Source organism: Excalfactoria chinensis, chromosome 4 (genome assembly GCF_039878825.1).
Source record: "Excalfactoria chinensis isolate bCotChi1 chromosome 4, bCotChi1.hap2, whole genome shotgun sequence".
In the NCBI taxonomy this organism is placed as follows: Eukaryota; Metazoa; Chordata; class Aves; order Galliformes; family Phasianidae; genus Excalfactoria; species Excalfactoria chinensis.
The window spans coordinates 72996181-73023220 of record NC_092828.1 but is presented as its reverse complement, the minus strand read 5'-3'; the positions used below and the strand labels follow the sequence as shown (position 1 = coordinate 73023220).

The window sequence follows — 27040 nt, the reverse complement described above, 5'->3', positions numbered from 1 at the left end:
GAACAGGAACTACATGCTATCTTGTATGCTACAGACTGGCTCAGTGTTGAAGGCTTAAGAGAACTTTTGTTGTATGTCAGGAGGCAAAGTAGCCTCTAAACTGCATTTTTATGGCTCCTTAGCAAGGCTAAATTTATTTGATGCTGATACTTCTGACCTGTGTACTCCAGATGAACCCGTTTGGTGGTCTTGGGTATTTCAAAGATTCCAGGGGCCAGCTGAAACTTTGCAGACAGAGAATAAAGCCTGCATCAGGCTGGTGAAGCAATCTGTAATGTGAGCTTCATATTTTATTTTAACAGCCTGCAGTTGAGTCAGCTCCACAGGGAGCTCCACATATAAAACAAATTGCATGTAATCCTAGCAGAACAACTTCATGGGAAGCTCAGCTCTCTGCCTACACTCCTGGTTTCTACTACTACCTTTTTCACCTTGGATTTCTCTAACAACAATAAGCAAAAATAAGTCCAGCTTGCTGTTGGGCAGGTACTGAGCATCTACAGCTCTCTGTTGTATGTTCAGGAGAGTGAGGGTACCCTGCACTTCCCAAGAAACAGATGAGGAGCTATTAGCCAGCAGCGTTTTTCCATTATCCACCCATCATTCTTCCTTGTTATGAATCAGATGCTGCAAAGAGAACCTGAGGTCTCGCGGATGAATGTCACTTATTAAAATCTCTCCTGTCATGGATACTTTCTCTTGCCTATTGGGATGACATGTACTTGAATTGCTGGCTATTATGTTCACTCTGGCAGGACATCAGGAAACAAAAAGAGAAATACCATGAGAGGATTATGTCATCTTTTTCTTTCTGACTGCCCACCACAGCTTCTGCCCTATAATCCCTGTTGCTAAGCACCTTCCAGATGTTGCTGCTCTGTCTCATTCATACTGGCTGGTTTCAGCATCAGCACACTGAAATGTCACACCCCACAATGCTAAGAGGCCTGCTTATCCTGACGTCAGCACAATCAGATGTCCACATTTATTACCTTGTTGCGAAGCATACAAATGCTCAGTAATTGCCTTTGGTGTGCTGACACTTGCTGATGGCAGAGCTGGAGAAATCCATCAGAGTCAGCATTTCTATGCTGGTAAATGCAGAGCTGAGCTTCTCTGTGAGGAATTATCCTTTGGGGAGAAAATAATTTTGAATAAGCTCTTTAAAATTAAGCAACAAAATATTTTCACTTTTTTAGTTTTATATTTTAGGGATCAATTCAGGTGACTAAATACCGATGTAACCCACTGTTTTAAACTCCCTTGGTTTCTGAGCAAACCCAAACCTGGTGCGCCGACATTGCTGATCCAAACGTTACACTGTTTCTGATAAATAGCTACATGGAAAAGCCTTGAAAAATACTACTTCTGTAGTGCCTAAGGATGATTGTCCCCCATGTTTTCGTTAGGCTGATTGACACCAGGAGCAGTTATTTGCACGCTCTCCTAGGTGGCTATGAGTGCCTCATCAAACATTATTAGTTAGAACCAAGGAGATAAAAAAAATTGGGGATATTTCTTTTCTGAAGCTGTACAAGACCTTCTGTGGCATCATCTGTGAGAAGCCAAGTACCTTAAGAAAACAAAACAAAACAATTTACATCCCTAATTTACAGTTTCCAGAATCTATTTAGTAGGAGAGAGAATAAACTTAATGTGGGTTTAATTATTACCACGCGACATCCCTGGAGCACAGGGAATCATCCCATCTGGAAGAAGAGACCGACTCTTGACAGTCTGAGAGTAAGGAAAGCCTGGGGAAAAGATTTAGGGCAATTACATTTTCATATACATTCTGATATATAAATAAAATAACACTAAAATACATTTAGGTCAGACAAGTTGTTTTCAATTGACCAATTATGTATCCATCCGCTATATTCTGCTTCAGTTAATTCCCATTAAGAAAGCCAGTCAAGGGGATTCTCAGTGCAGCCCATGCATGCTGAGCTGAGCTTTTCTATCAAAACCTGCCTGTACAGGAAACATCTAATTCACATCTTTACAAAGGACCTGTTTTCTGTGTGAGGACAATTGGTTATAGGAGATGAGACCAGTTAGAATTTGACAGAGATGGAATTTCTTTTTTATTGCCAACTTCTTAACTGAGATGAGTTAACTTTGGGAAGGCAAAGTGCTTTTTCTATCCATTCTTAATGTAAATAAACCCTGGTTTTGAAGACCTGATATGCCTGAAATCCTGGAACACATATAGATTTGTTAGCATTTCAGTTCCCTTCTGCACAGCACTGTAGATCGTGTTTACATTTTCCCCTCCTCCTGGCTGGTTTATTTTTTTTAACAAAACACAGTTGGGGCTCTCATCTGCTCATGCATTTCAGTACATGAATCTGCTGCATTTGTTTATGTAAACCTTTCTGAAAGAGATGACTAACTAGAACAGAGGGTGTATTCTGTAAAACCATTTTGTTGCCTTTGCTTTCCACATCTGTAAAGGACAGCTTGGTGAAAACACAGAAAGAGAATGTGAATGGGTTAAAAGCCTCTTAGGTCACAGGTCCCATTCCCCACTTATCTTTAAGTCATGCTATGAGCTGTTTGCTGGTTTTATGCACCTGCATAAACAGTACTCATTGTTCCTACTGCTATGTCTTCATGGGAGAGTTTTGCAGATTAACTGTTTTTTGGCCTTGTCTTTCCTCACTGAATGCTGACCATTTTCATTTTGGTCTCTAGCTGGTGAGCATCAAGTCAAGGGGAAGGGTAGAAAACCCTTCATAGGGCACAGGTACTAAGATGTTCCCTGCCAGGGAGAGAATCCTGATTTTAATGGACAGTCTCAGTGCCTCTTCTAGAGGAGCAAAGCTCTTCTTTTTTCCCTGTCCCTAAAATGTCTTGTTTCTAGCCTGAAGACAATATGGAAATGCCAGTTTTCCCTAATGTTGAAGTTTTCTACAGCTCTTTGGAAACAGAAAGCAACTGGGCCACCCATGTGTGTTTCACAGCTAGTGCCCATAGGCTGTGAGAGTAGGGAGGGACATAACCATGGTTACTGTCTCTTTCCTTAGAGTGCCGGGTGATGAAAGGGAGCCCTGCAGCTGCCACGGGCAGTAAGTCATCTCCCACCCCTCAGAAGAGCTCAGCAAAGAGTCCAGCCCCTATGCGCCGGAGCAAGTCTCCAGCTGATTCAGGTAACCATCAAGACGGTGAGTGATTGTTTTCTGCATCTTAACTCTGCTCAAGATGAAAACACACAGTGTGTGTGACTCTGAAAACACTGTCCTTGGATGTTTGCATTTGAGACTCTGGCATATTTTAAACACAAGACGATGTTGTTAGCATACAGGATCACTGAATAAATATCAGAGAGGAAATCTCTGGTTAGTTAAGTGCAGTCATGGCTTTGGGAACATACCACCCACAGTCTCACAACCTCTTGCCCTGAAAAACAATTTAAGAGGAAAGGTTTCCATTTTACAGGCAGGAAATTGAGGTCTGCAGTGCTCTTGTATGTTCCCTATAGCTACAGACTGATTTGGAATAGCCTCATGTGTAATTTAAATGTTAATTACTGCAGGAGTCAGAAGTGTCCCCTCTTAATCACCATTTAAAGAAGATAAGTGACCTTGTAGTTGAAGATCTGGTGATGAGCTTATTGATGCAATAGAGGCATTCATTCAGTAATAGGAGAGAAAGAAAATGGTAATCCTCATTTGCTGCAGCAGCTTTTTTGTTTGAAATGCTGTCCTCCCTCTTCAGTCTCAACTGGACTGGCAATATAGCACACACGGTGACCTGCAGAGCCTGTAGATTAGAGTCCTGGATGGTAACTGGTAGATTTTAGACTTGTGCAATGAAGAGAGTGAGTCTCCAGGTAGTGTCTTCTGTTCTGCTATTCTTTCCAAAAGAGAGCCAGACATGGATTTTCATTAAAAAGGCCAAATCACCAACTAAGCATTGCAAGATTCTAGGAGATCAAATTCAAAATTCAGCTCATGTGGTTGAAAATCTGTTGTAGATTTTTTTTTAGGATCTCCCATTCAGCAATCTGGGAGTCAAGCCATGCATAAGATGAGACACCATTTAAACTCCATAAGCATCAGGTACTAATTGCTACCAGAACAAGACTTTATTAGGTGAGTGTATGGCCTTCCGTGAAACGACAGCCACTGTGTTCCTGATTTTGACTCACAGAACAAAACACTGAGTCATCGGATGCAGTTTAATGAACAGTTAGTTTGAGCCTTTCAAAGGGAGACTGATTAAAATAACCAGAAATGTCAAACAGTAGCCAGCTCCTGGAATGAAGGCCTGTAGTGAAGGACAAATCAGGTTTCTTTAACTCATCTAGACGAGGGTCTTTTGTACTTTTCTGTACTTTTCAGTACAAAAATGGCAGCCTGTCTTTTTTAGTGAGGATAGAAAATGACTGAACTCCTGTGCTGGAAGGTTAACCAAAGATAGTTGTTTTCTTGGGACAGAGTGACAAAAATACTACTACCATCTTATGTTGTTTTCTCTTGAATTTATAATAAAGAAAGTAGGTGTGCACATTATCCAAGAGTCAATATTTATGTAAAGAAACAACAGGCTTAGCTGAGTTTTAAAGTTATCACATTGAAAAAGACAGGGAATACTGAATGAAGCCTGATTAATAAAAGATGATCTGATCCCCCCACCCCCCCCTTTTTTTTTTCTCCTTCAAAACTCTTACCTATTTCTTTTGTAAAAGGATTTTGAAGCAGTTTTATTTCAAGTATGTTCAGTATATTTCCCGTGTGTTTGATCTCCCACACATCTGTACTTTTTGGCTTCGCTGTCTTTTACTCTGTGGTGACTGTCATATCAGAACTTGGAATTTCTTAGTTTTTAGTAATTAGACTCTGTTATTTTCAGCTCTTATCTCTCTAGTATTTTTTATCTTTTGAGAAATCTATCGGTGTAAGGGAAACTGTTGATCACAGCCTGAACCTCTGATCAACCACCTGAGGCAAGCAATGAGTCAGCTGTGGGAGCACAGGTGAAGGTAATTCAGCTGTGCTACTGGAAGGGGTGGAGCTTGGCTCCACCTCTCCCAGATCTCATTTAAGGGCTGAGCACCACTAAGGCAGGCTCTCTTTTTCTGGAAATTGTTCTTTTGTGGAGTTTACTGTGAACCTTCAACACTGGTGAGCATTTTCCCCTTTATCCTTCTATCACAATAATTTATCCTTCTATCACAATAATCTTTCATATGAAGCATCTGGTTTAACCTCTGTTTACCTATTGACTGTATAACTGTACGTTGCACAACTGTATAATCGTTAATGATGTAAATACAGATTCTGAGGTGAGTCTCCAAGGCACTTGCGGATGAAGTCTGAACATTCCTTATTACAAATTACATTATAGTGACAGGAAAAGATGTTATTTTATTTAATTTATCGTTCTACAAAGACTGCTCTGAAAGTAATGCCTACTATTTTATAATGTTGGCTTGCAACTTCAGAGGCAGATGGTGGTGATATGAGAGTAGAGTTTGAACCTTCCCACCAATATCCCATTACACTTTGCTGCCTTGTGACAGATGGCAGCAGAGGGGCAGTCTGACAGCATGGTGTCTGATGGTGAAGTGCAGATGAAGCAAAGGGGTGGAATTGAATTCCACTATGTGGAAAAAAAAAAAATGGCATCCACTGATGTTCCTTGATGCTTGCTGAATGTTTCTGGAGACCAAACAGTTGGTGTGAGCACAGTGAGCTGATGGGTGGTGAAACACTGAGAATCAGTGGGTCGCCTCTGCTAGTGCAGATTTTTACAAGTGCAGCATGCAGGCTCTTGTTAATGGCTGGTGAAAATGAGTAATTTATGGTGCTAACTGTGCTGGAAAAGAGTGTTTAGTAGCAGAGAAATTCTCTATCAAATACTGTTATTGTGCTCTTTGTAACTATTGTAGTTTCCATCGAAATAAATAGGAGGTATTGCTTTCAAAAAAAACCCTACGTAGTTATTCCATTTCCCTTCCAAAATGTAGGGGGAAGTGGTACATAATTTATCAGCAGTGAAAATGAGAATGCAGTACATGTACATATAGACAGTGGTCAGTTGCACTTGCTGGTCTATTTGCTTTGTCTGCATAGGCAGCTAAGGCTGAGGTTGTGCATGCATAGATGTGCCACACTCTTTGGCAGCAGCTCCTATGCTGCCAGTAGGTAGTGGACAAAAGTACTGAGTCACTTATACAGCACGGCGAACAGAAAACACTCCTTTTGAACAGCTTGCCAGTGGTGCTAATCCTGACAACACAAAAGCCTTGCAGACATTTCCCCTGCCATTCACTGTAGGAGCATGTCTGATCTTCCTGTGTCAGCACAAATAAAACCTCATTCAAAGCTATGGAGATGTTTTGTGGCCAAGTTCTTCACATAGACCAAGATGTTTTGGCACTTGTTTGACTCCAGTTTCTTCCACTGACTCACTTCACTCCAGAGCTTTGAGTACATTCTTTAAGTTGTTCAAGCCTTCTTTACCAATGGGTTCTCCAAGGCAGTGCTGCCAATCCATTTACAAAGCTGTGCAACCTACTCATGGCTTTGAGGATCTTCATTTTGGGCTTTTTATGTATTCTGAAAGCTTTTATATATAATATTGCTAAAACCAAAGCTGTCAGCTCTCAAACTGCCAGAGACAAGATACATCTCTATCAGCAGAGTGACTACAGTGACAGCACAGGTAACTCAGGTAATAGCCCACTATCTGCCATCCAGTTGACCAGGGATGGTTTCAGTAACTTGCACTCTAACACATATGTTCCATTCATTCTATTTTGCTGCAACAAAGTGTCAACTTATGTGGATGAATTAATACCACTGTATTAGAGCCAGAGCCCTTCTGCCCTAGTGATACTTAAAAAGCGAGATAGCCAATCCATGGAAATGTGTTAAACACTGTTTTCTTGGTATAGTACATTTATCTCTTTATTTGCTATATGGTCATCTAAATAAACGAAGATGGAATGACTGTTATGAGGAGATACAGCTCTGTGTTCATGCAGCTGTGTCCTGCAGCAGCTCACAGATTTTATGTGCTGGTGTAACTGAGAAAACCCTATGGTAAAGCTAAGGTATAGTGGATATGAGGCAGCCCCCTAGTACTGTGTAGGAGGATGGACAAAGGTATTGTATATGATCCAAGGAATTTAAATAGGGTACTGCCAGAGCGGCATTTGGGAAGATTAGTACTAAGGATTTCTTTAACAGGCGACTCCAATAAGAAGTTGATCCAGACAAAAGAGAGCTAAATCTCGGGTGAGGAACACAGTGGTAAAAATGATCATGCTATTTGCCCTTACTTCTTTGTTCTAACAAACCAAATTCATCTTACAGTAGCTTACATAACAAATGGGAGTTCCACTGTACACCATGCATGTGCAGAGCCACAGGTACCTGAGCTGAAATTTGAGCATGGCTTTTCCTCACTTTTGCCTTGATTTTCCTCAGAATCCCTATGAGCAGGGCTCATAGCACTGCTAAAGGACTTCCATTTCCTACTTCTCTAACAGGAGAGTTTAGACAGGGGGACAAAAGCATATTCACAATGCAACAGCAGTCAAGAAAACAGATACAGGATGTCAGTCTGTCCTGAGAACAGATCTGTTTCCCCAGGGTCATTATCTATGAATGTGTTAAAGAGGCAGCAGATGTCTTTTGGATCACACGTAAGATAGAGCAGCTTGTAATTCCACTTGCACTTACGTACTGCTAGCTGGCAATCTGCAGTATGCATCCAGTGGACAGGTCACCCTCACCAAACATGATTAAAAATGGGTGTCAACAGTGCAGAGCTGAGTTAGGAGGTGCCCAAGTGAAGGATGCCTATGCAGTCTAAACTCTTCCACTAAACAAATGCTGCAATGGTGTCTTTATAAAGTTTCCCACACGCTTCTGCCTCACTAAATGCGCTGTTATTTCTACATTGGAAGGAAATTAAACCAGGTTTCTTAATTGTTACTCCTCCTGCTGTAAAATTCCCTGTGAATATTTGTAAAGATATGCACAGGTCACTCTGAAAGTAATGCCTATTTATTTCCATGGAAACTACAGCAGATACAAAGACTACATTAGCACTATTTGATAGAGCAAATTCTTAGCTATGACACATTGCTTTTTCAGCGTAGTCGCCAATATTAGCTCTGCATTTTTGCCAGCTGTGAACAAGCACCTGCATGCTGGGAACTGTAAGAATCTGCACCAGCAGAGGTGCCCCACTTGTCACTATTGCTACTGCTGGAATGTACCACTCATCACCTCACTGTGCTCACATCCACTGCTTGGTCTCCATAAACGTTCAGCAAGTGTTTTCATAAATTCATTCAGCAGTGAATATCAGTGAGTGCCACTTTTTTCTGTGTGGAGGAATTCAGTGACACACACATGACAACAAAACATAATGGGATATTGGTTGTTACGTTCATCCTCTACTGCCATACCACCAACATACACCTCTGTTGTCGTGAGCCAACATAATAAATTAGGAGGCATTACTTTCAGAGCAGCCCTCATACATTTGTCTTCTTGGATTTCAGATTTGGATGTCATATCTGCCTTTTTGTTGGTACTTATGAAATATTAATATCCCTGCTGTCGCACTTGAAAGTCTCGTTGTATTAGAGAATTTCTGTCCTTCCCTGCAGCAATTACATCCTTTTGCTGCATGGTGACTGTTAGCCGTTATCCCAGTCTTCCTGTTTCTGGATGGGGAAATCTGGGTTCTTTGTAGAATTGTGCCATTTTTCATCTTAGAAAGGATTATTTCCTGCCTTGGGTTCAGAGACAACTGGAGATAAAGTAAGGGATTTTAGAAAGCAGAGATGGATTCCAGCTAATACAGATCGTATTAGTACTATTATAACCTGCATTATATTCAGCAGAAAACCTACAGTCATGTGCCTTTTTTCTGCATTGCCTTCATTATATGACAAATGGTGAACTCTGCCTTTTTCCCCCAACAAGCTCGAGGACAATTCAATGTAGGGAACTGGAGCAAAGTGTAAAGTGGCATGCAGCCATTCAGGGCACAATGTGTAACAGTTCCTGGGGCTCTATAACTAGTTTTTCTTCCTGCCAATAAAGGATGGTCTGGGTAGAACAGGTAGGTGAAGGGTCAATCTATAAACCAATTATCTCTAAGTCATTATTTCAAACATCTTTTAAGGAATATCTGTTTTCTTGGTGAGGTGCATTTGTAATGGGGAAAAAAACTGTTTCTTCCTATCAGTGCCTAAAACACAGAGGGTATGAAGACAGAGGTCTCAATTCACTAAGCATCAGTTAAGTCTGAGCTGTGTTAAACACACCTGTAGCTCTTCCTTTGTCCCTTGGCTTACAGCACGTTGCTTTACACTTACTTAAAATCAGATGTATGATTTCTGCATTTGCATCAGTGACACTCACAACCTTCACTGCCTCCCTCCTTCTCACAGGAAGATAGCAGAGCACTAAAGCAAGGCTTATGCTGCTGCCCCAGAGAATGATGAGGTAGATACCAAGGACGTCAGTGCCAGCCACAAATGAGTTTTTAAAAAGCAAATTATAGATTTTAGTCCCTCAGGAATATTTTCACAATGAGAAAAAAAAAACAAAAAACAAACACAAAACTTGATGTAATGAAGCCAAAAGCAGGAAGTCTATGGCTGTCATGGCAAAAAGATATCTCAGTTCCAATGTGTAACTGCTCATCACTGGAGAAGGAAGAAGGAACATAACATATGATGTGTAGGAAATACCTGTTTGGCTCTGGCAGTTTATTTGGTTTTTTACACACTGAATGGTTTACCAAAGATGGAGCTTCTCCTATAGGAACAGCAAGTAGGATGAGCACCCCCACCTGAGTCTGAACTTGGAGGCCAAGCTCTCGAGTAGAGTATCCTGCAGACTGGAGGCCAAGCCAGGTTCTGTCATTGGGTGCTGGAGGTGATTAATAGAGTTTATGCTTAACTGTGTCCGTATAGCAGTTTCCAAAGTACTGCACTTGAGGTTAAACATATGTCTGCTTGGTTGGGATCAGACTCCGAAAAAAGCCCTGATATAAAGGCCAGACATGTTTTAGCCCCACTGGCTGCTATGCATGTCTGTAGATCTGGAGGTAGAGGATATGCTTTTGTATTTAATAATTCAATTTGGCCCAGAATCACTAAGCCTGGGACTGCACACTGAGACTTAGATCACCTTTCTCTACCCAGGCTGGCTTCCCAGCTAAGACTTCAGCAATGTCCTAATTCTTGTGTCCACATTCTGTGTCAGTGGACATGATGAGATGCTGCAAGGTGGGTGCAGGTACATATTGCTGCCCTGCTTTCTGATGTTATACTTTTATCAGTTCTTCCTGATCTCACTCTTTGAAATACACCACTTGCACATGGTCATTGTTACTGAATGATATTTATACATTTCTTAGGCCTCCTCCAGACACTCAAATGCTTGTTTAATTGCAAGTGTCTAATTGCACACTGAGTGATTACATTTGGAAGTGTGAGTCCTCTACATGGAAATCATCTGTCTTCCTGTGTACATGCTTTTGCAGCTGGAGTAATGATAGAAGTAATGGGAAATTAGAAATCAGTACAGTAAGCTGGGGCCATTATAAACTTGTCTTTCTGTGTGAAACTCTACATAATTAAAAATACTTTCTTTGAAGGGGTAGGGACATGTATACTTATCTGGAGGGTAGGCAACGTTATTGCCATGTATGGAAACAACAAAGTATTTGGTGTTCAGTTCTGTGGCTTGCGCTGAATATGTTAACATCTGGAGTAGGTTTTCAAAATGTCACTTTCTGTACACTTGACTGAGATGTGCAGCTTAATGCTCGTAAGGCCTCCAGCTTGCTGCAGATTGGATTGCAAAAAGAAAAGACCAGAGAAAATGATACACTTAGACACAGACAGCACGAGTCGGCATTTGCCTCCCTCAGGAAATACTGCTTGTGCCAAAGGAGCTATATGTTTACAGCCCCTGGTAACAAGAGCAGGGTCTGTACCCCTGGAGTTGATACACAACATATGAAGTTCTCTAGGAGCGGGTCTGTCTCTATGAAATATGTAGCATGACACTTGGAAATTATCAAAGACAATAGCTTTCTTCAGAGGACATCAATGGTAGGAAAATAATCATTTATCTTGATAATGTTTTGTCTTCGCTTTTCTGTGAAAGATGCTATTTACTTTGGTTCCTTTTTAGCGCAACACATAGATAATAGCTGACTGATACAGACCTCAGCTTCCACACTTTGACTTCTAGGCCCCAAAGAATAACTCTTCGTAGAGCTTCTTAGCTTAAATAGGCTGGTTCTTTAATAGAACCACAGGGGGTAACTATGCTTTCTTCAAAACAAAGTGAATGAAAAGAGCACCTAAAGGCCAGATTTTGGTCTTTGAAAGAGGATCTTCCCGTGATGTAATTTTCCTGTTCCTCCCCTAATGGACCATGTTCACTTCTTCACAAGCTGGCACAAACAGCAGAGGAGTGGCAGGGTGAGCTCTGGCTTCTTGTAGGTATCACCTGGTATCAAGGTGAAGAGGGACATCCCACCCTGTGCTTACACCAAGGCTTCAGAAGGGCTCTCCTAGTCACTTAATCTCTGCCACATCTAACTCCATCCAGGGCATTCCAGACAGCTGTTTGTCTAATTTCTAATATGTGTATTTGACATTTAACATTTCTTACGTAGGATCCAGGATATCTGCAGCTTCTGGCTTCCTCTCACACTTTTTCCATGTGGTTTCAATTGTGTTAAACTGTTTGAGAGCACAGAAATTGTCTTTCTGCTTTTCTGTTGATGTATATCATGGATCAATGTGATAAATATTTGCAGTGTAAAATATTGCTTCTTCAATGTATTTTGTATTTCGCTGCCTTTTACAGCCAACTATTCTGAACAGCTGAAAGCCTTAAGTTGGATGAATAGTTATGTTGTTCATTTGTTGTTTTTTTTCCCCTCCCCTCCTGTCTCACATGAATAAACTCTCATGTTTCTATATTGACTGTTTGGATACCTTCCATCTCCCCATAGAAGAGAAATGATCTTCCTTTTTCTTGTCTGACTGCTAGCTTCTGTCTTGTTTTCTGACAGCAAATGGGACCTCGAGCAGTCAGCTGTCTACGCCCAAATCCAAGCAGTCCCCAATCTCCACACCTACCAGCCCAGGGAGCCTCCGTAAGCACAAGGTATTACGTTTCTTATACCTTACTACATCTGTTTTTTCCTTAGTCCATTCAGGTGCGCAAGGCAGTTTAAACAGGTCTTTATATTTTTCTGATACTCATTTCATTCAAGTGAAACAGTGGAGAATTTTTCTCATTACCTAAAAGAATTGTCGCTTTGGCCTAGAGCAAGATAAGAACAGTAAGTCACTGAGCTGTTTTTCCTGTTGGAGTTATTAATGTGTGCTGAAAATTATCTGTATGGATCAGAAAAGATAATGTAGGCCTAAATTTGTATCACTTGGAAAAGCTCACGAGTCACGGATAGACATAACTTGATATCAGTGCTTATCTCTTGAAAAGCCACAGGTGTTGGCAAGTCTAGTTCATTAAACAGAGGAGAAATGCAAATGTAACTGAAGCTCTAAGACGTCACCTTAATGCTGCTTCTTGGGGATTTTTAATATGATTGAAGGCAATGCTCTGTTCTTCAGGAAATGTGTTTGGTTTTTTTATTCCCAGTGTAGTAATTGTATTCTGATACTGTAACTGTTTTCCTGGTAATATCCAGAGCATCTAACACAACCTGGCATCCTAGTAGAGATGAGTAAGCTTGTGGTGTATCATAGTTTATTCATTTACTGATTTATTTAAAATATATAGAACTAGTGGAGCTTTTCATGGTTCTGTTATTACTAAACTGAATCCACTTGTCATTTCTGTGGGCTTTCTCATTTCTCTAATAGCTGTAGCGTTGCTGTTCTCTTCCTTGAACAGCTTTTGCTTGATTTAAAAAGTGCATGTACATTTAAGTATGAGTGAAGGTCAGTGGGATTTCTGCTTTAGTAATCAGGATGTACCTCAGCCCAAGTATGATTTTGAAAGCATTTCCTTGAAATTGTGGAAGCCTCATTAAACAGTTCTAATGGTGGTAAGGTTTGCAGTCAGCTAACCACATTTCTAGACTGCACAAGTGGAACTGATTTTGCTGCAGGATTATGGTTTATCTCAAAGAAAAGAGCGGGCAGCAGATGCTGGACTGCTGTTGTTAGTTGGTGGAAGAAAGCATAGCGAAGTCTCTGAAGTATCCTTCAAAGTCCAATGGGCTTTGGATTATAACTCTAGCGTGTAAGACTTTGAACCACATTGGACATGGGACTGAATGGTACTGGGGAAGCTTGGGGTGGAATTTGGCTTCTCAAAACTCAGATCTTTAAAATATTTTCAAGATATGGAAAGCCTGTAGTCATTCATCTTTGTCATGTCCCTTAACGGAGGTATAGTTAAATCCAGGTGAAATCACTGTTTTTCTCTGGTCTCAGCTGCTCAGTCTAAGGAGAAGCACCAATGTAACAGTGGTTCCAAATTTATTATTGATTTTTATTTGAGAACAGGATCTGGCCCATAGTCTGCTCTCAGCAATTGTTTGTATGTATTTCTTTGAAAGTAATGCTAGAAACTGCATTCAGTTCTTCAGCAGCTAAGGACCTAAAATACTTTCCAAACATGATCTCATTTAGGGCTTTGGAGCTGAGGATTGGTTTACTGGTAAAGACAAGTAAAACTCACCTTCTGTTATGTTTTATATGTGTTTTCAGCTGGTTGACTCATTACCTTCCCAGAAAAGGCCCTAGAACATTTATAATAGATGTTGACTGCTAAAGGCAGTTATGAGCTTCTCCACTAATTTAAGCCAATCAGAAAACATGAATGTAGCATTTCAGGTTTCCCAATTATTCATGCATCACTGTTTTCCTCCCAGGAGCAATTTCCCACTTACAGTGAAATCACTTTTCCTTTTTCCCCCACTCATCTTTTGTCAAGATGGTTGTGAATTCTCTTTCTGTGTAATTGTGCTTTGCTTCATGTTGCTCATTTATTCCACATGGGGGTCAGAGTTCGAAAAAGCCCAAAGATAACTTTAGTCCTTAAGAAGGTTTGTATACCTGGATCCATGCAGAACTTCAAAGGAGAAAAATAAAATGGTTACTCAGAAAGAGGCCCTAGGGAAGCTTTATATTCAGTATTTGAATTAAAAAAATAAGTGAACTTGGCATTATGCTTTTAACTTCTGAACAGCTTTCTGAATGATCAAAAAAAGCTTAAAATAAAGAATACATCATGGGAGGTGATTTTCCTAGAGATCTGTCCGAGGGGTAGCTGTCAAATAAAGGTAATACTCATTAGACTTAAGTTCAGAGAGTTCTCTTTAAAGAAAGGTTCTGCTCTTTCATGCATGTGCTGCAATGGATGCATTGATCCAGAAGCGATAAAAAATGTCTTCTCTTGTCACCAAAGTCCTCTTTCTTTTGGTACCAAGGTGCACATTCCTCCACTCTGCAATTAACCATATTTTAGCCTCGAAGTAACAAGGCAACCATCTGGTACATGAGAATTCCACCCTATCCCTATGAAGTGCACAGAACTGGGCCATCCAACTGTCTCCTTTTGCTCAACGCAAGGTGAAAACTGATTGTGTGAGTTAACATTTCTTTCTTTCTTCCTACAGGACTTGTATCTGCCTCTGTCTTTGGATGACTCTGATTCCCTTGGAGATTCCATGTAAAGCGACATGACGTTAAGTTTGTACCGCAAGCTATGTTTAAGATACAGTAGAGTACTTCTGCCAAACTAAGCAGATAGGTGACTGGTGCTTTCAAATCAGACAAAGGACACACAGTTATATGTCATTTTTTTTCTGTGATTTATCCTCTGTACCACAAATCAACACCTACCAGTCTATAGAGATAGAGGGATACCATTCTTTTAAGCAGAATTTTAGGGATGCAAAATGGACACCACCAGCAATTTGGGGCCATTATGCCACTGATCCTGCGCACTTCCCATTTTCTTTTACTATTTCTTCTGCTAATATGTAACTTCCTAGTGACAGTAATGGAAAGCTCCCTCAGAAGCGTGTGAATCAATCTGTTGTTGACAAATTCTGACGACTCTCTACCTGTCCAAACTGCCAACACTTGCTTGTTCCTCATTTGCAGCCCTGATTTTTAGTACCTGCGTACTAACTAGTACTGTTTTTGTTGTTACAGGGCAGAAAGGGAAATGACTTATTAGTTTGATGCTTAATGTGCCAGCAGAAGCTTTGGGCCACAATTAGGAATGTTTACATGAGATGCTGAGTAAGGTTAGTGCAACAGTGATCTTTCAAATACTGGGATTTGTTAAATAATTAAGCAAAATAATGTAAGTCAGCTGAGTTGAACAGCTTTGCATATGGTCCAAAAACACTGCTAGCTGGCAACAAACTTTTATAACAACCCTATGGTATCTCTCTATCTCTGTTTTTAAAAGTAATGCCTTGTGAACAGCCAACACTGAAAACACTGTGAGAATTTGTTTTCAGGTCTGACATCCTACAGGTCACTTTTTATAGCAAAAAAAAAATCAATACACTTTTTATAAAGGAAAACCTCGTATCTGTGTTTTGGAGTAAAGGTTCAAGCTCCTTTTTTTATAAAAGCTGGTAATTTTGTTTTGTTAAAAAAAAAAAATACATTCAGAAAAATGAACAAAAAAAACCCTGCAGTAACAACGACAGATCAGTTTAGAAATCTTTTCATCACTGCCAGAACAGACACTTGTAGGGGGGGGAAAAAAGTCAGCTCAAAATATTGAATGTTTTGATAGTTTTTGTAATGTTTAAGACTATGTATTTGTTTTTTTACACTTCTGTATTCATAACTATGGCCAGATTCTCTACTTGTATAACAAATGGAACTTTGTGTGTTTGAAAACCCGTATTTTAAGAAACTCTTCTATCTGACAAAAACAAACTTATTGTATTTAGAGAAGCCTTTTGCTGTTATTAATCAGTAATGACTCCTATGGAATGCAAAGTTCATCTATTCACGTAGGGCTGGTGGTTTTTACTACGCTGACATTTTGTTATAGGCTAGCTGGCATTGCCTCTCTTTCTCATGGAATAAGCTTTTGATGAAACTGATTATTACGGAACTTTACCTAAAGGAAATCTGTGCAATCAAATGTTTCTTTCTTGCTCTATTTGCCTTTGTTTCAACATATATACCTATTCCTTATTCTCTTGCAACCCCTTGTGATTAGAATGAATTATAAGGTGATGTTTGATGCTATATGAATGCTGGGTTGTTCCCAAAGCCACTCCATATTTTGTTTGCTTGCATTGTTGATATGAGACAACCTGTGCAGGCTATGTCTTTAGAGGTTCACATGATGATACATATAATGCAACTTTAAAAAGATGCATTTGAGAGAAGACAGAATTGGGAATTCCCAAGGGGTCAGAGTTATGCACCGATTTTGCACCCTGTAGTCTTAGTGCATGATCTTTTACACACAGACTATTGTGAAAGAAATCATTCGTGCCCACAAATAACTTCATTTAATTGAGTGATTTGCTGAGTATGTGACTGCTAGATGAACATTTCACCTATTGTATATAGAAACCTTGTTTCAGTTCAGAAGACTAGAGGCTTACGTTGAAGCTTTGAAGTATGGGTGAAAGTACTGTGAACGAAGCATAGGTGCAGTAGTCAGGAAACCTTCATTCAATCTTTTGGCACTGCTAGATTTAGTGTCTGAAGGGGAGCAGGTCTGCTAATAACACTGTGCCTCAATAGGTCTACCCATCCCTGTGTGGATAATACTATTCTACCTCACTGGGGGTTGTGAATCCAAATGTTGGTTAGCATTTGTAAAGTGCTTTCAGATCCTCTAAGAGAAGGTACTGAACTGTTCAGATTTGGCTATGGATGCTAATTTTTGGCTGTTTAATTCACTACGTGCTACTGTAGACACTAGTATTGAGAAAACAGGGCTTTTTAAAGCATCAGGATAGCAAAGGCGATGGTTCTGCCAACAATGTTGTTAATTAGAACATTTATCTTAGTAAAAGCTGTAGCGAGATAGATATTTGGCATGCTTTTACCCTCTTCTCTGTTCTGTTGATGGAAATTTGAAAGTCCCTCCCCAGGCTTTGCCTTTCCAGGGACTCTGACTACTAGCCATGACTCAGCCTGTTAAGGGACGGTGGACTTGGACTCTAGGCAGAGGTACTGTTATTTAGCGGCGCAGGCTGTTTCCTTCACAGCCCAAGTTAGCATGTCCTGCCACCTTCCTGTGAGTCCCTGTTGAACCAAGGAAACCAGCTATGAAATTAGATCTAGGTTCTCCTGCTATTCAGCCTGAGACTCTCACCACCTTTCCACCAGGAAAACCTAATTCTTTGATGCCCATAAGCAGACTGAAATGCTTGAGTTGATGATGGTATAAAAGGAGTCAGAGATATGCTTCCATCCAGTACCCATGAATTCAGTTTGTATAAGATAAAGCAGGATGCCAAAGGTCAAATAAACTTTTGGATGGATGGTGGTGAAGGTTGTTAAGAGGTGATTCCTTTCCTTCCTGCCACGAGTACTGGTTATTTAAATATGCTCTTCCTTGTAGAGCATGCTAATAATTCAGTTAGGCCTTCTTCCTGCGCTGTACCTAGAAACGTATTTAAAACCTCATCCTGCAAGTTCTCCCTTAGGAGATTTTTTTTGCACTAGGATCATCCTGGGGTGGGGCTGAGCCCAGTAATTTCTTCAGGACACTACCAAGAGAACCTGAAAAGGCCTAAAAGAAGAACTAAAAATCTTGAGTGGGAAAAATAGCCATTCAAACCTGCAGAAGCCACGAAGAAAACAGGGTGTGAGGTCCAACTCAAAGTTTTAAAAAGCAGTTTTCTAGGTAGAACTGCTTAGGCAGTAGAAGTCAGTGAGCATTTCAGCTGTAGCATATTGTTAAGTCTGTATTAATGCCATTATTGCATGAGGTCTTGTACAGAAATGCATGTGGAATGTACTGTACATTCAACACTAGGTATTCTTGGCTTTGTAGGATCCCTAACATAGATTTGATAATGAAGAGAAATAATGCACAGGTATCATATCTTAGTTGTTTAAATAGAGGAACAGCCTTGATTCAGCAAAGAAGTTAACGACATGCTCAAATTTTAGCACATGCTTTACTCCTGTTGATTATTCACGAGATGTAAGCTTGGGTTTGGTCAGAAAGCTTTCCTGAACTAGAATGAATTAGGAATTACTTTCACTGCACTGTAATAATTCCAGACCTTATGAGATCCTGGAGCAAATGACTGCAATTCCATTATATACTCCAGAGTTTACATTTTACATATTTTCTACATTTGCAGGCATATAGAAAACCACTACAGGATGTGAGGATTTGCCATATTAATTCTGCTGTAAAAACCCTATTTAATTTCCCCTGTGAGGCTGCCCTTAGTGTTTTCAGAAACTAATTGAATCATTAAGACTATATTGACTTAAAACAATGCAGTATTTAAAAGCAAATTTGAGAGATTCTTAAGCTGGTACAGAGCTTTGTTTCTTTGAAATCTACTTTTATTTATTCAGTATCCAGTATATTTTAGCAAATCTGCATTTAGTATTATTTATAAAGAGATTATTTCCATGTATAATCATTAGTAAGGAATTGGAGCAATATCCTTCAACCATAGAAAGACCAATGTATTTAGTTTTCATACCTTCCTGTGACGGTCTCTACTGTAGACTATCAGGGCAGTGCAGCAAAGCTCTTGAGCCTTAGGATTTTTGTCACTTGTGAACTATTTGTATTCTCAAGTTTCTGAGTTAAATCTCCGTCTGATGTCAGATTTGGAATTAGTTCATTTCCACCTTCTAGGTAGCCAACCAAGCCTCTACCCCTTGCAGTAATTTTGAAAGAGTTTGGTAATGGAATTCTACCTTGGTCTGCTCTACAGTGGGAGATGGGAATAGCTTTTGCCTTCTGTTGTCTGTGTTTCCCATATCTGCTTATTATTTACAGTATTATCAGAATCTGAAAAGTCTATTTTCATAGGCAACAGAAGAATAATTCTGCTTAGAAAAGAACTTTCATGTCTTTCTCATTTAGCTAGCATACATATGCATGCAAAGAATCACACGTAGTCTAGCTGTTCTCTCATTTCCTTGAACGGTGCTCTTGAAAACAAAATGAAGAGGTAGGACCAATAATTTTGGCTAACAGCAAAACAGTGTTACAGCCAAGCATTTTTAATAGGAAATACTGGTATAAATGTGTTCGTTCCCCCTTATTGGTACGTATACTGGTGACGTTTTCTAGGCTGCCTTGTGTTTGCTTCTCCTTGCCTTTGCACTGACTGCTGATCATACTGCAAACTGAAAGAAAACCTTTTGAAATAGCTCTGCAACACCAAGCTGAATCCCAAAAGAAACACCATTCCAGTGACAGCCATCCCTGGAAGTTCTACCCTCTCTACAGAGGTATGGTGTGGATTTTACAAGTATCAGCCTTTTTTATCGTAGTAAAAGCGTAAGTGTATTTTGCTGTGACTTCAGTGGCACCCCACATCCATTCAAGGCAACTGGAGAGATATCTTTGACTACGGTAAAGTGAGAATTGTTTTTAGATAAAGGAAGAAAAGACAGCCAAGTAAAATGTGTAAAGTTTGTCAAGAAAGTGTCTCCACAAGCTAAGACAATACACTAGAGAGAAGCTATATAGAGGTGTATTTACCACACAGAAGGTGCTGATCACAACCAAGACAGAACAAAACATTTTCTTTTCTCAAATGGTGATTTGGGTGCAAAATTATTTTTCTGGTTACTGACAGAAGCAAATTAGAATGGTATTAGGGACTGGTGATGTTGTTTGTAGAAGCAAGTGGATGGAACAGAATAAATATCTTTTTCTACTAATGTAGGTTAAGTATGATGTAGCTCAGGCAACAGGATTAGCATGTTATACAAGATTCTAGAGGAGATCCAGCTGAATCATCGCAACCTTGGTGTACTGAGGCAAAGCAGGTTAAGACTTAAGTGCCTTCCAACATGTGTTGGGCTTCAGTAGCAGGACTACGCATATCCAACAAAGCCTAGGTTAAATGGCCTTGACAAAAGTGGAGAGGACAGGTTAAGTCTTGAGCCTCTTGAAATGATTAGCCCATCTTGCTTTTATGCAGTCAGCTCTAGAAAGTGACTGTCTCCAGGATCACAGACATCTTCTGGCTTATGCCTTTGTCCCATCCTTATGAACCTGAGCAGGCCGTTCTGCAGTATCTCAAGAAATGTTAAATTTGAGTTCTATGTCTCACAGTGCAGCCGCTAAACATTGATAGATTGGGCTGGGCTGGGTTCTGCTGCATCAGCTATAAACCCTGTTATTTAGCTATTCTTCACCCTCCCTCTTTGCCCTGACTTGAGATCTGGCATCTCTCCTAGGTGCCTGCAGGTTGAATCCTGGGGCCAGCATGTCCATAGACCCCTGTGTTAGTTTGCTTGTTTTGTTGTGTTTTTCTTCCCTTTGGAAAGGTTTGAGTCATTTGATGTTCACAGATCTGGGACTAAACTGACAAAAAAAAAAAGGACCACAAAAACAAGTTAATATCCGTATTGTTTGGGAGATGCTCAGAGATAATAAGTGGATGGATGGATGGAAAGGCTTTTTTTCCAGCAACGTCATTACATAGCAGCTCTAACAGAATCCTAGTTGTAGGGCAGAGTAGGAGTACTATTTCTTCAGGGGAAGATGCAAAGCTTTAGTGTCACAGACCACTCTCCCTTCATCAGGACACTGTTTAAAGAAGGTCAAAAACACTGATACCAATGTTCATCCAGGGGATGAATTTCTGAGCAAATGACAACCAAACCTCATGAATGTAACAGCAGGAATTCAGAGCTATTGGTCTTTGGTATAACTATGAGTAGATCAGTTCTTCCTATGCCACTCTGTCCCAGTGCATAAAGAACTGACCACAGCACTCATCTCTATCCATAAGCTGCTTTGAGATCAGCTGATATACAGAACTATAGAAGAGTTAGCTCTTAAGATACATTCATTATTACGAAGTCTGAAAACCCTATAAAAGCAGCTTATGGTGTACTCACTTAGACAAGTCTTTCTAGGAACTCCCAACTTTTCAGGAGTCTCCAAAAACCATGATGTAAAAAATGCTTCGTTATTTTACTAATGGTGAAAAGCAGACGCACCACTTCTAGTTCCCCCCAAGCCAATGGGGGAGCCTGCAGTGCCTTGTAAGTGCAAGGTAACATCCAGCAACTCAGTTCTCTCATCTGGAGCTGCCATATCTGGCCTGAACACAGTCCCCAGCTGACCCTCTTTTTGTTACACGTGCATCTACGTATCGGGAGAAATGCATGTTACCATCTGAAATTCAGGCCGTGTATTTTTAAATAATGACTAAGTAATGATTTCAGAGGCCTTCAACCAAGAAAACAGTGGGTCTCTTGTTGAAAGCTTGCTTGTTCAGAAAGTGTTCATGGGAAAGAATTGCCTTTCAGTCTTCATTGTTTAAGACACTTATTCTGGCTCTTGCTCTGTCACTCAGTGAACTGTAACTCACTGGCTCTGAAGCCAGTTTAGAGCTTGCCTAGGTCTGACAGTTTGCCACTCAAACAACTGAAGCAGGAGGATTCCCCAAGGGAATTAGCAAATCTTTGCAGCAATTAGAGTCTGTCAACTGAAAAAAAGAAAGCTGCACTGCTAGAGAAAGATGCCATGATGGGTATTGCCACAGTAAACAAAGAAAGAAGACTTGTTTTCAAGAGGAATGGTAGGGGGCGTTTGTTGCAAGATCTTTACGGAGCGATGAAATGAATTTGAACGTCACAGAAAATCGTATGGAAGGGAGAGCGTGAGGCACTGGAAACATCAACAGCGTTAATGTGTGGGAACAAAGAAAGATGAGAGCCAAGAAATTCCGAGGAGAAACAAAAGGGGTAGTGCAAGCTGTGGATCTACAGCTTGGGTCTGCATGGAAAAGCAGCAGGGGTTTCTGGCTGCATGTTGAGAGTGTTATTACCCCTGCAGGTATCTAAGTTAGGATGCAGGCTATCTGCCATAACAGCATGTGTCCCGCTCCCACTGGCAGAAATAAGGTCACACTTGGCCGCAGGCTGAAGAACTTGGTTTGAAATTCCTCATCTGCCCTTTTTTTTTCTCTCCTGCTGGCATATGGATGTCTGTGTCACCTCTAAAAGGGTTAAGGGAAAATCCAGCTCTTTGCTGAATGACAGCACCACGCTACAGTTTGGTTTTATTTTTATTCCTTCCTATTAGATTAGAAATAGAACTTCATCAGCATGCATTGGCTCAGGAAAGTGCAGGTCTGTCACACTGGGGAATTGCAAGACATGTATGAGAGGATAATGAAGGCAACTCTGAACCTCCTGGCCTTTCCCATGGGGTGCAGTAAACTGGAAGAACTATCAACCCTGCTTCACCAAGGTGATAAGTCCCGACAGGCTTCTGGAAGAGGTTACCGTGAATTGCTGTGCAGGCAGAAGGGCAGATGATGCTCTTGTCCATGAAATCCCTAACCACATATGTGAAAGCTGTTGCGTTCGATAAATCAATGGAAAGGCCATGGTGAAAAAGAGGATCCGTGTTTAACACCGGTTTTCTCATGATCTTTCTTTTAAATTCAGTGGAGTCACAATACATGTGAATTTAATACTAAAAAGCAAAACAGGTGATTTATTTGAATACTTCTTTTTTTCTATTTGCTCTCAGACTTTTGATTCTTTTATTCTGTCTGTGAGGATTGCAGCTCCTTGTTTCTGTACATTCTCTGACACTCCGTGTAACACAAGCGAAACCCAAAGCTCCTAATTCTTCATTGTTTAAAACAGGCAGAAGCTCTTCTGCAATTACGGGAGCTGAATCCATTTGGTCCAAGGTTGGTCTCCCATGTCAAAGATTGATTACTGTTAATAATTATTATGTGATTGATCAGGTAAGAGCAGATTCAGTTTCCTGGCTGACAACTGCAGACTTTGCAGAAAAAATCACATTGACCCCACATTGACCACATTAGAAAGTGGTCTCCTTTATAAACCTCTAGCAGAAAGTTATACATAGGAGATATTTTCTATAATTTTATTGTAATTAATGATACAGCTAAAATAATTTCACATGTTGAAATACCTTAAAACATTTAAGATTGAAAATTAAGCAAGAAGCACAGCAAATCACGGTATCTTCTACATTTTCTGGTCCCAGAGAATCTTTATCTTGCCATCTCTCACCTCAGTCCACCAAGACATGCCCTAAGCCCAACAGGCTCATTGAAAACAGCATTTCTATTTCTTTCGATGTTTTTCTGCCCTAATCCCATCTAGTGCCAAGCAGAACAGAGGTCTATGGTTGGCTCAGTTTTAAGAGAAGTATTACCAAATGTCTCTGAACATAAAAGGAAGGTTCAGTTCTTTTTTAGGTGACTTATTGAAGCTCAAGGCTGCTTTTGATTTTATTCAAGCTGGTTCTTCCATCTCTATTTGCAATTAACACATTCCTAAGTTACATATAAGAAATTTATATTAACGTGAGTCACATTAGAACAGTGAGGTAGTTGTGGAGCAAAGGGATTTGCCGGATAGATGCAGTCAGGGTGAAACAAGTTTGTGGCACTTGGTCAGGGTGGACCCAAACCAAATTCTCATTCTGAATCCCCAGTTTTCTGAGGAACCCACGTGTAGAGTCCTACTGAAGAAATGTCTGCAGTGAGCCAAATGGATCCCTAGCTGGGGTCCAGGCCCAGTTCTTGAACTGAACAATTTTTACCTTCAGAGAATTCCTATGAAACATTCAGTGTTTTCGTGCTTTTGTTTCGTTTTGGAAAATTCCAACATGGCTGCTTTTCTGCATCGGCTTCCAATGTCTGCACAGGAGGTATAGATGGGCCTTTAGTTCTCTTCCCTTTGCAGGTGGCAGTTGAAATGGAATGGTGTTCTGTCTCCCTGTCATGGTGACCATGCAGTCACTGATGGGTTTTTTTCTTTTTTTTCCCCTTCTTTACATCAGAAGAGCTTTTTCCAGATTTAGTGTGATATCTTACAATGTGTCTCCTTAAGAAGAATGTCTAGGGAACTAATTGCACTGTTAATTGGTGTTTATAGATAAGGTGAAGCAGAAGTATTGAATGTAAGAACAAGAAAGCCTGTGAGTTATAATTACATGCTGAATTCTGACATGTAAAATTGTTGTTAGTTTGCTTCTTATTTAAATTACGTGTGATCCAAGCAGTTTTACCACCGTGGCAGTACTAGTACAGCTGTGATGATCAATTTAGAAGACATCCAGTGTCTTCTAGAAGGAAGCCTGTGTAGACAAACCTATTCTCTGAGCAAATTCCCCTCCTTGATATTCTGTATTCTATGCCACTGTCTAGTCTAGAGGCACGGGACAGGATTATCAGCTTGTTGACTTTGCTGTTACCAGCCTTTGCCTATTTTCTTAATCACAAATAAAACTTCAAACTAAGGTAAGTGGCTCTCATCCCGTAAGCCCAAGTTCTTCGTGCCACTCTGCTCTGAAGAGCGTGACCTGCCTTCACTCATATCCCTGCACTCTGCAGCTCTCTGTGAGCTGCCAGTCTGCCCAGAAGTGGTTTTGAGGGAAGGAGATATGCAGCTGAACTGGAACCTGATCATGGATTACTGTCTTAGGTCATTCATCAAGTTTGTATGATTTCATCATTAATAACAAAGCTGCAATATAGTATAACTGAGAGACCACAGTGTATTTTCTATTGCCATTCAGTGGGTGGGGGTTGGAGGGGCAGCTGGGTTTAAAGTTTAGCTGGTATACTTTAAACTCCGTGTACATAACATTGGAGGACACATGGGTGGTGAGGGTTGAGTTACTGTTTTGTTGGACTGGTAAATTTCATTTTGGTTTCATTTAAATTGTAAGGTATTTAATTAATGTCATTGTACAAAGAGCTATTAATTTAAATAATGCATTTGTTCTCCTAAAACAGATCTATCTAACCTTTCTTTTTGGCAAGCCTGCAGCAATGCTACACATAGCATTATGTTGACTTTTGTACTTTGAGAGAGTACATGGAAGGGGAGGGGAAATGCTTTCCTCTTCAGACAGTGTTGCCCATAGTTAACTTTCTGCTTGGGTATATGACTTGAGTTCCCTTCACTCCAAATTTTCATGTGAAGTTCTCTGACGTGGACAGAACAAGCAGAGGTTATGCCAAAAGATCTCAATTGTATCATCTTGTAATATATTGCAGCTTATGCCAATGATTCCTTGCTTACCTGTACACAGTCCATGCATGTTTTGAACTAATTTTGCATTCTCCATTTGTGGTGAGTTATTTAGCATTTTAACCACCTTTTGTGCCATTCAACCTGTACAGAAAACATTTTTATCGACGTTTTAAAGGGAGGGGGAAGAAAAGAAAAAACCCTTCTGCTCCCTAGTTGTAGGTAGAACTCGATTACTTAGCAAACAGATGTAGATGAGTGGTTGTAGTGTTAGAAATGTTAGCTTGCTCGTGAACAAGCTTTTGAGAGTAAATGCATGGTCTTGTACTTCTCTTAATTAGCTTTTCCTTTCCTCCTGGAAAGATTCTCCCCCTCTCTCTCTATTCTATCTTTGTCTCTCTCGTGGTTGTAAAGTACAGATTTGGGCATAAATAAAATGATATACAATGAGGTTTGAAAAGCAGTTCTCAACAGATTCTCTTGGGGAACTTACTTCTCACTGCGCCCTGCCTTGGCACTTTGATTAGACTCTTTCAAGATTAAAACAGATGGAGAACAATCACCTGTTGCCTCTGCTTGAACTGGGGAACAAGTTCATCTTTGGAAGTTTGCACCACTGGTAAACGATGAGATCTTACTGATCCATTGCAGCTGAGGTATGTGGCATGTGGGCTACTGGCCGTGGCTTCCACACCTGGTTGTTTGACATGGGACAAGTCCCACGGCCCCTGATTTGCAGAGTTTGCACACACTTTTTGATTTTCCTGGATACGCAGCAGAGGGGAGATAGTGGATGATATATAGGAATTACGTTGTTATGGTTCTGCAGGCAGCTCCTCCTCCACACTCCCAAGCTCTGGGTTGAGTACACAGGGCTTATTATTGTATAGCCGTGGTTCTGTTGACAAAGGAGGACAGGAAATAAAGGCTAGGAAAAAACAGGGGGTCACATAAAGGTGGATTTTGTAAGAAATGGACTTAAAAATCCCCCCCAAAACCCTGCCTCAAAACCACAAAGTCTACCTTGATCCATGCATTTATTCCCCATGCCTCTTCTCCCTTAGCAGAGTTTCCTTTTGTTAGAAGATTTGACTTTCTAGAAAAATAAATAAATAAATCCATTTTTGTGAGGTGTTGTGAACTGTTTTTACCACTTGTAATAACCATCCCAGGTCTGAGTATTCTTGTAATGCAATGCCATGCAGCAGAGAACCTGTCCACTTTATAGCTTTGCTCTCAGTATTCGTTACTCATCGTTTTCTCATCTAAATGTACATTTGCAAGATGTGTGTAATGTCATTTTCAAAAAATAAAATTTGGTTTCAATATTTAGGCCGATAAAACCTTTTTGATGCTTTTATTTGCCAAGCGTGTGTTTGCTACGTCTTATAAATTACAGCGGTACTTGTTCATTTTTCTTTGTCGACCTTCCTAAATCAATCCTGGTTGTACTTGCAGAAATGCAGAAAAAAGAGCAGCAAAATGTGACTATCTGGAATTAATTATGACCTACATCTGCCCGTCTGAAACAGCCTTGACCTGTAAAGGACCCATCCTTCTGACTAAAGGGACCCACTGTAGGAGATCTGGAGAAGCCAAGGGCAAATTCTTCCTTATGTGCAGCACTTCAGTCAAAACTAAGGATTCAAACCAGCAGGATCTGGCCCTTAACCTGATCTCTTCCTTAGCGAAAAGGTTTCCACAGCATGGGATTTTTGGTCCCACATTCGCTTTGGGAGGCTTGGTAAGATTTGAGATGCTGTGTTTGTTCTGCATTTCCAGACAGGCTAAGTTCTGCTCTCACAGCTACCTCATCAGAACCACAGTTAAGACAAT

General features: G+C 40.4%; 1 protein-coding gene across 4 annotated transcripts in view; it reads left to right on the top strand.

Moving 5' to 3' along the window:
• DCX (doublecortin) overlaps nt 1-26541 on the top strand; it is a 127118-nt gene extending 100577 nt beyond the window's left edge. Inside the window, exons 6-8 of one of the 4 annotated variants that reach the window (XM_072336730.1) lie at nt 3030-3152; nt 12070-12167; nt 14650-26541. In XM_072336730.1, coding sequence (XP_072192831.1) covers nt 3030-3152; nt 12070-12167; nt 14650-14706 — 278 coding nt within the window. In that variant the 3' untranslated portion in view covers nt 14707-26541. Of the gene's footprint in view, nt 1-3029; nt 3168-12069; nt 12168-14649 lie in introns of all 4 variants that reach the window. The other 3 variants (XM_072336728.1, XM_072336731.1, XM_072336729.1) reach the window with 3 other exon arrangements.
• Nucleotides 26542-27040: the final 499 nt, after the last annotated feature.